At 57.6% G+C, this 8,030-nt stretch overlaps 1 protein-coding gene across 1 annotated transcript; it reads right to left on the bottom strand.

The window, feature by feature from the left end:
* Positions 1-2,087: 2,087 nt before the first annotated feature.
* On the bottom strand, positions 2,088-6,460 carry FEM1A (fem-1 homolog A). Its single transcript, XM_029219047.1, has one exon. It carries the CDS (start codon positions 6,341-6,343, stop codon positions 4,349-4,351), a length of 1,995 nt encoding a protein of 664 aa, XP_029074880.1. The 5' UTR covers positions 6,344-6,460; the 3' UTR covers positions 2,088-4,348.
* Between the last annotated feature and the right edge of the window lie 1,570 nt (positions 6,461-8,030).

Genomic DNA, 8,030 nt, shown 5'->3' with positions numbered 1-8,030 from the left:
TGATCCAGCCACACAGGGTTCCTTGCTCTTCTTGGAACAAGTCACGTGAGTTCATTTATTCATTCAACAAATGCTTAATGAACTACTGTGAATCAGGCCCTCCTCTAGGTGCTGGGGACACAGTATGGAATGAGCTTGAGTAGTTGACATTCTAAGGAAGGGACATGATGAAAAAACAAGGAAGGAAACAAAGAAAAAGATGATGAGGACTTCCTCGGCAGTCCAGTGGTTAAGACTTCATGCTTCCAATACAGGGCGTGCAGGTTCGATCCCTGGTCGGGGAACTAAGATCCCGCGCGCTGCGTGGCGTGGTCAAGAAATAAATAAAATAAAATAGAATTTTTTTTTTTTAAAAGAAGGTGATGACAGGTGTTAAGATTTTTTTTTTTTTTTTTGGTGTTAAGATTTTAAGGATTAAGAAGGAAGTACCCAGGAGGATGTGGTGGAGGCTGTCTGGGGCTGCGTTTTTAATGATGATCTGGGAGGGCTTCACAGAGGAGGTGACATCCGATGGAGACCTTTCCTTGATGGGCTTTTAGTAGAAGACATCAGGACTCAGGTCAGGGGGAGAGGGTTGCACTGGGGGATTTCAAATGTCCCGTCTGGTGTTGAGGGTCACTGTCTCTTTTGCAACCTACTAGAAACACAGGTGCTGGGGTCAGGGGAGGGAGCACTTCTCCCCCGCCTTGCAGGAGGGGTGGTGCTGCCTGCCTCTGGTCTGGGTCTTGCCTAACACATGTTGTGGCGACCACTGGGTGGAATCACCCTTTGTCCAGTCCTAACTGAATTTCCTGAAGGAATCCACACCCTCACCCTTTCTCCAGGGACACAGAGTTAGTGCCCTGCAGTGCCAGCCAAGTGCCGCCTTCCCAGGGGCTGGTCATCTCAGCTTTTGGGCCTGTGATGTGAGCCCCTGAGCAGTGCTATCTTTAACCTCAGGCCGGGACGCTCTGCTCACCGTAAACACTGCTCAGATAACAGTCCTGGAATCCCACGGGGGCGACAGGCTCCGTGCATGGCAAAGCCATCGGGGCTGCTCCCAAGTGGTTGGGGGGGGACTGAAAGCCCCAGAGGCAAGAGGCATTCATTCATTCACTCACCACATGGGTCACTCAGTGGGGACCAACACAGACCCTCCCAGGGCTCCAGAAGGTCTGAGAAAGGCATTAACCAAGTAGACAAGCCAATGAGTAGAAAGAACTTCAGGCCCTGATTTCAGTTCTGCAGAGGCAGGAAGTGGGGTAGGCAGTGACAGTGAGTAGGGGCAGTGGCTCCCACTTGTGGGGTGGGCTGCACACTTTGACACCCTCAATCTTGGGTCTCAGCCTTGACCCCAGTGAGCTCGGGCAAACGCCACTCCCTCTGAGCCCTGGTCTGCTCATCTGTCAGCAAGGTGGGTCACCATCCTGGCTGTGTGGCCTTGGGCAGGCAACTGGCCTCTCTGAACTTGTCTTGTCACTGGTAATGTGCAGGTAATCACTGACCCAAGCTGAGTCAGCCAGCACGACCCATTCCTGGGCTACTACGATTGGTCCAATTCCAGTGAACATCAGGACTTTGGCAGGCGTATGCCATTCTGCCGGCTGCCACGTCGGGACCCAGGAAGAAGCAGATCATTCCTAAATTCTGAGCTGCTGCATCAGTCCTCACTGGAAACCTGCCTGAGCTTTAAGATGGCTTTCTCTGGAGGGTCTCAGGCAAAAGCCACAATTCTCAGCTGTGAGCCTTTAAAGAAAGCACTTGGCCCAGATCGGTTTCCCTCTTTGGCAACTCCCGACAAATACAATCTCTTAATAGCCTCAGTTTCCCCCATCTGCAAGATAGGAATAATGGTACTTATTTTCCAGGGCTGCCGTTGGCAGCCCACCCAAGCACACAGAATGGTGCCTGCCATCCAGTCAGGGCTCAATAAATGCTGCTGGTCTACGTGTTTCCTGAGAGCATCTGTTGACTCAAAATCCACTCTTTCAGGGCAACAACCATATATTCACACCATAGCAGAGTGGGTGTTAGCTGGTAAGTGTGGTTGGGGCCAAGTGAAACCAGGAGTTGGAGAGACCACAGCATGGTCTCCCCACTGTCCCAGGAGCTAAGGACGCAGGGGAGATGACTGGCCTCAGGTATAGCTGGCTCAATCCTCCCCCCGCCTCCAAGGGGGCTCGAACCCTGCCTGGCACACAGTGGGCCCTCAGGAAACACTCAATGACCCACCACCAGGGCACTGCTGTTGGGGAGGGTTGACACTGTGAATGTGGGAGAAAAACAATTTAACCAGCGAGACGGCAGGACAAAGGGAGGGGTAGGGGCACATCCACTTCATGCACAGACCTCCTGGGCCAGAGGGTCCATGGGCTCCATTGGGGGTCTCTGCGAAGCAGGGCTGAGCTAGGGGCCTTCCTGTTTCCTGAGCCCTTCCTCGCCTTTCCTGAAGGTCAAGCCCTCTTTTCTGTGGCAACCCTCCTGAAAAGCAGGGCTTTTGACTAAGTCAGTGGGTTTTTTTTTTTCCCTGCAGTAATACATCTTCCTAATGCACTCTGACACAAAGCCCCAGGACACAAACCGAAACTCGGGTGGGAGCCATTAGCCTTTACGTGGACCTTCTACACCTGGTGGCACACTCTCCCTGCCTTCTCCCCCATCTAGCCCGTGCGGGACTGCCAGGCGGCCCTCTCCCCGTGTCATCCTTTTAACAACATCAGTAAGAGACTCGCAATGGACACTGCCTCGTTTCTTTATTCCGGCCTTTGGGAGGGACAGTGACAGCATTTCCCACCTTGACGGAAGGCGAAACCTGGTCTTTCCTTGTAAAGAAAGAATGTCCTAACTAACACTGCAAATCCAAACGAGACCTAGGTCCCTTGGTGGGGCGGGACATCCAGGGACCCGATGTGGCTTCTGGAGGCTTCCGTGTAGCTGCCCCTCGACAAGGCTGCGGGAGAGGCGCGGGGTGGGAACGACCTCTCTCCTGAGTCGGCGGGCGGCTGCTCCCGTCCTCTTCTGCTCTCCCAACATGCCAAGATCACTCTCCTGCTGGCAGCCGGGGCGGATGGAGGATGCCCCCGAGGGAATCTCGCTGGGGCGGGTTCTCTGGCAGGGGCGCTGAACGCCCCGAAGGGTGGCAGACCAAGACTTTGTACCACCTTAGTTGGCAACCCATTCCCAGCATCCAGCGTCTCATCTAGCTGACTTGGTGGCTTAACGGTGTACTTGGCATTGTCTCAGGGTCACCTGGATCCAGTTCCCCAAGCAGCTAAAAAATGGCTACAGCCACTTGGGTTGCTCGCCACACACCTGTGCCCTCCGGTGTGATTCGTGAGGCAGAAGTGACCTGCAGTTTTAACTTGGAAATTGTGAAAACCAAAGCCCAAACCAACCACGCTAGCTCTTGCTGGGTGGGAAGCGGCCGGCAAGCCCTGCTCCTTCAGTGTTTGGCCGGCTCCTCGTTTGGAAAATTACTTCTCCTTCTAGGGTGAACGGGAAGTCGGGCGGCCCAAGTAAAAGGCAAACGAGTGAAGTGTTCAGAAAGGTACCGTCACCCTCGTTTTGGGGACTGATAGGCCGGGATGGCCCCTCCCTCCCTCAACTCTTCACACAACGAAGCTCACTCCTGCCGGCCGTGGCCATCTCGGGCACGACAAAACCCTCGCTGCGTCAAATGAACTTAGGGAGCCCGACAAACCAAAATCTTACCAAAAAAAAAAAAAAAAAGTATATGGCAGCAAAACCTCAGGACTCCTGAGCCACACCTGTAACCTGCCCGCTTAGTAAATAAACGGAACACCAAACCACAAAAGCTACGCAAAGGGCAGGCCGCCCCCGCAGAGAGCCCGGCCCACAGCAAGGCGGAGGGAGCTGGTGCAAACGTGCTGTAGGGGGCGAGTCTCCCACTCCCCCTCCGCCCGGGGACCCCCAGTCCTAACACTGCACTGGGCGGCTGGGTCTATCCGGCCACGTAAGGGGCAGAGGCCTGACCCGCCTCTCCGTTTCTTCTTGCGTTTCTAGCAGGGGAGGATGGCGATGGCTTCAATCCCTCTGCCTCCGGGTCAGAAGGAGACCCTCAGAAACCCAGGCAGACAGGACTAAGGTGCGGGAAGTTGAGCGTCTTCTCCCTGTTGAGGATGGGCGCGCGCGCGCGCGCTGGCTCCTCGAGAAAGTCCTTTCTCCTAGCGCGTGATCCTGAAGGCTTCTAGCACCGACAGCTCGCTGACTCCTTTCCCCTCTCCCTGCGGAGGGGAGGGGGCCGTGGAGGCGGGAAAGCCCTTCCCCCATTCCAGCCACCGGAAGTGCTCCCCGGCGGGGCGGGGACAGATGCGGGTCCCGCCCCTCCCAGGTTCTCCTCTGGGCCCTGTTAGTGCAGCTCGATGAAAGCCTCCAGCTCCTCGGGGATGAAACCCTTGTAGGGGATCTTGTTCTTGTCCAGGGCGCGGGCCGCAAGGCACTGCAGGGTCACGTAGTTGAAAGGCTGAATGGTGCTCTTGGCTAGCAGCTTCTCGTCCAGCAGCTCGTAGGCTGTCTTCTTGAAGGCGTTGGTGGCGTCCATGTGGGCCCCCGCCTCGATCAGGGCGTTCATGATCCCCGGGCAGTTGTTCTGCGCCGCGATGTGCAGCGGGGTGTTGTTGTCAAAGTCCCGGCTGTCTGGGTCGGCCCCGCAGTCGAGCAGCACCTTGACCACCTGGAGGGAGGGGAACCTGCCCACCGGGTAGCGGCCCACGTTCGTGGTCTCCGCGTCCACGGCCATGTGCAGAGGGGTGAAGCCGTTCTTGCCGCGGGGGGCGCACCTGAGCAGCCGGTAGACCTTCTGGTGCTTCAGGTGCTCCTGGTCAGGCGTGCACTCCACCTTCTCCAGCAGGTAGAGCAGGTGGAGGATGATGGCCAGGGCCTTGGTGAACTGGGCCGAGTCCCCGGGCTCCTTGGGCAGCTGCAGAGCCCGCTCCACTTCCCGGACTCCTTTGCACAGCACCCCCATGAGGTCTGCAAAGCCGACTGGCGTGCCCAGGCTGCCCTTGGCCGAGCGGTCCTGGAGCACGTAGGAGAAAAGTTCGGCAAAGGAGAGGAAGCTGCTGGCGGTCATGGGGCTCAGAGGCTCGAGGTTGTTCTGCTGCATGTCTAGGGCATACTTCCACAAGCGGATGCAGCGCTCGAAGTTGCCTGAGTCGGCGTACACCGCACCCCGGTACCGAATATAGTAGGAAGTGTCTGGGTGGGAGGGACCCAGGATGCGCTCTCGGATCAACAAGGCCTGCATGCGCATCTCATCCGGGTCGGTGATAAGCGCCTCCAATTCCTCGGCGGTGTTCACCTCCCTGGAATAGTCATAGGCGAGGACCAGCTGCGAGGGCTCGGGTTTGGGCAGATACGCGCCCCCCTGGTGACGAAGCTCCATGGCCCGTCTCCAGTGTTTCAGGGCCCCGAGCAGATCTCGCTTCTTATCCACGTAGGTGGCTCCCAGCAACTCCAAGGCTTCCACGGCGGCTTCCCGGCTGGTGGGGCAGCAGCTCTCGTACGATTCCTCACTCAGGGATTCCTCTGAGGAGGAGCTGCCGCAGCGGGCGCCCTGGGGCTGCGCGCACGCCACGCCGGCGGAGGGGCCTTCTCGGGCCAGCCCTGGCCTCGCTTCCTCCCCAGAGGGCTGCTCCTGGATGAGGTACTCCACGATGTTGGTGTGGCCCGTCACGCTGGCCGCCAGCAGCGGGGTCATGCCGTAGCCGTCCCGTTCCATGCGGGCGTTGCACCCGAGCAGCAGCTGCAGGATCTCCAGGCTGCCGGACTCGGCGCAGTCGTGCAGGGCCGTGTTGCCTTTGGCGCTGCGCCGGTTCACCTGGGCGCCCTGCTCTAGCAGGTAGCGGGCGATCTCGCGGTGACCCTTGTAACAGGAGATCATGAGGCACGTGTGACCGTGCCGGTTGGCCACCTCCAGGTCGGCCTGGTGCTCGCCCACCAAGTAGCGCACCACCTCCAGGTGCCCGTCGAAGCAGGCGGCGCGCAGGGGCGTCGAGTTGGTGCGCGTGGTGCGGTTCACCGAGGCCCCACGGCGCAGCAGGCTCCGCACCACGTCCAGGTGGCCGGCGGCCGAGGCGGCCCACAGCGGCGGAGCACCCTCGATGGTCTCGCCATCGAAGTGCACCGAGCCGCCCGCCTCCACGCTCGCGCCGCACCGGTCCACCAGGTACTCGACCACGTCCAAATGGCCGTAACGGGCGGCGATGAGCAGCGGCGTCCCCCCGCTGGCCACCTCGCCCGTCAGCTCTTCCAGCTCCTCCCGGCTCCGGCCGCTGAGCAGCTTCTGAAGCAGCTGCAGCTTGCCGTCGCGGGCGGCGTTGTACACGGCGGTGTGGAGGTCCATGGTCCGGGCCTCCGCCAGGCCATGGGCCAGCCGCCGGGGTACTGGGGGACGGGGCGAGGGGACAGCGGACTAGCGCCCGGAGGAACACGGGGCAACCTTCACCGTCTCCCCCGCCGCCATCTTAGGGGCTTCTGGGGCGGAACAAAATGGCTGCCGCGACATGGTTCCATTGGAGACTGGAAGGGTGCAGGGAAATGTAGTTCTCTAAGCCGGCACACTCCATGAAATAGAAAAGGAACGGTAAGGTATTAAAACTACAACTCCCAGAAGGCCGAGGGCCAGCGGCGGCGAAGTGGTATCACGATGCATGGCGGGAACGGCAGTTCCAATCACAGCCAATTGTGGCGGAAACTCCTCCCTCGAGGACTACCACTCCCGTCATGCAATGCTATCGCGATGGCTTGTGGGACCTGGGAAAGTTTGGCTACGTACTTCCTGTGGCTGTCACTGTACCGGAACCGACGGAAACGCAGACGCAGGCGAAAGGAGTACGTTCCGCAAAAGGCAGGGAGAGCGACTCGGAGCCAACCAGGAGCGAGAGCAAAGGCGAAGCCAGGCGAGTGGTCCGATTTGGGTTTCGCGAGGCCGAGCCGCTCACCGGCAGGGGGCGCTCGGGAGAGGCAGGAAAGTGGGGCGGGGTGGGGACGTTAGGAGAGCAGGGAGTACAGATGGCCCTAAGGTTCAGTGTCCGGCGCTCGTTCACTTCTCATTCATTCGTTCATTCATTCACACACTCATATGTTTATTTGCTCACTCATTAATACCCTATTAAAAATTTAGTTTTCCTTCCTTCAACCCTCAACATCCTCAATACAAAATCTAAATTAATTTGCCTCAGCCCTTGGTCATTTGGCTGGGGAACTTCTCCGATATCATTGTGAGTAAACCTCTGGGGTTGGGGGCTTTGAGAATCTCAGTTACTTGCTCAAGGGCACAGGGCAAGTAAATGGCCTGGTCGGGATTTGAGCCCAGGCAGAAGTGGCTACGTAATTTGCAGGGCCCAGTGCAATAGGAAAATGTAGAGCTCCTTGTCCAAAAGTGATGAAGAGCTTCCCAACAAGGACAGCAGGGCATTAAACCAAGCGTGGGGCCCTTCTGAGCATGGGGTCCTGGGTGACTGCACACGTCGACACCCCCGTGAAGCCTGAACCCCACCTCCAAAGTCAGACCCTTACCCCCAACACTGCCTTGCCTCTAATTTGCTGCTGCCTGCTCCAGGGTTATTGAGGATTACTGGAAAGATGAAGGAGGTTGCTGTGTCCAGGAATGTTCGAGAAATGCATGGTGTTCTCTACCTCCCGACTTTTGTGTGTGCTGTTCCCTCTGCTTGGAATGCTGTTCCATACCTTCTTCCCTTGGCTACATCTTGGGCCTTCTTCAGGTCTCAGCTGAGACTTCAGGTCTTCTTGGATGATTCCTTGACCTGGAGCTTACTGGGTGCCCTCCCTGGCACCACTGACGTTCTGCTTCGTGAATCTTAGAGAAATACTCTGTTCTAGTCAGTTCAGGGTGTTGTAACAAATACCACAGGCTGGGTGGCTATATTACTCGGGATTCTCCGGAGAAACAGAACCCAGTAGGAGATAGGTAGACAGATAGATATGTTACTGAACTCAGGTTCAGCTGCTCGCCGTTCAAAAGCTAATACTCTAGTGGCAAATGTCAGTAGAAAGGAAAGATGCTTTAT

The sequence above is a fragment of the Monodon monoceros genome, unplaced genomic scaffold, assembly GCF_005190385.1.
Source record: "Monodon monoceros isolate NGI ecotype Baffin Bay Population unplaced genomic scaffold, NGI_Narwhal_1 Super_Scaffold_12, whole genome shotgun sequence".
Classification (NCBI taxonomy): Eukaryota; Metazoa; Chordata; class Mammalia; order Artiodactyla; family Monodontidae; genus Monodon; species Monodon monoceros.
Note: the sequence above shows the minus strand (reverse complement) of the source record. Positions and strands in the feature narration are given on the sequence as shown.

Excerpts from the sequence above, each read along its gene's own strand:
- FEM1A (XM_029219047.1), bottom strand. The coding sequence starts at position 6,343 with ATGGACCTCCACACCGCCGTGTACAACGCCGCCCGCGACGGCAAGCTG.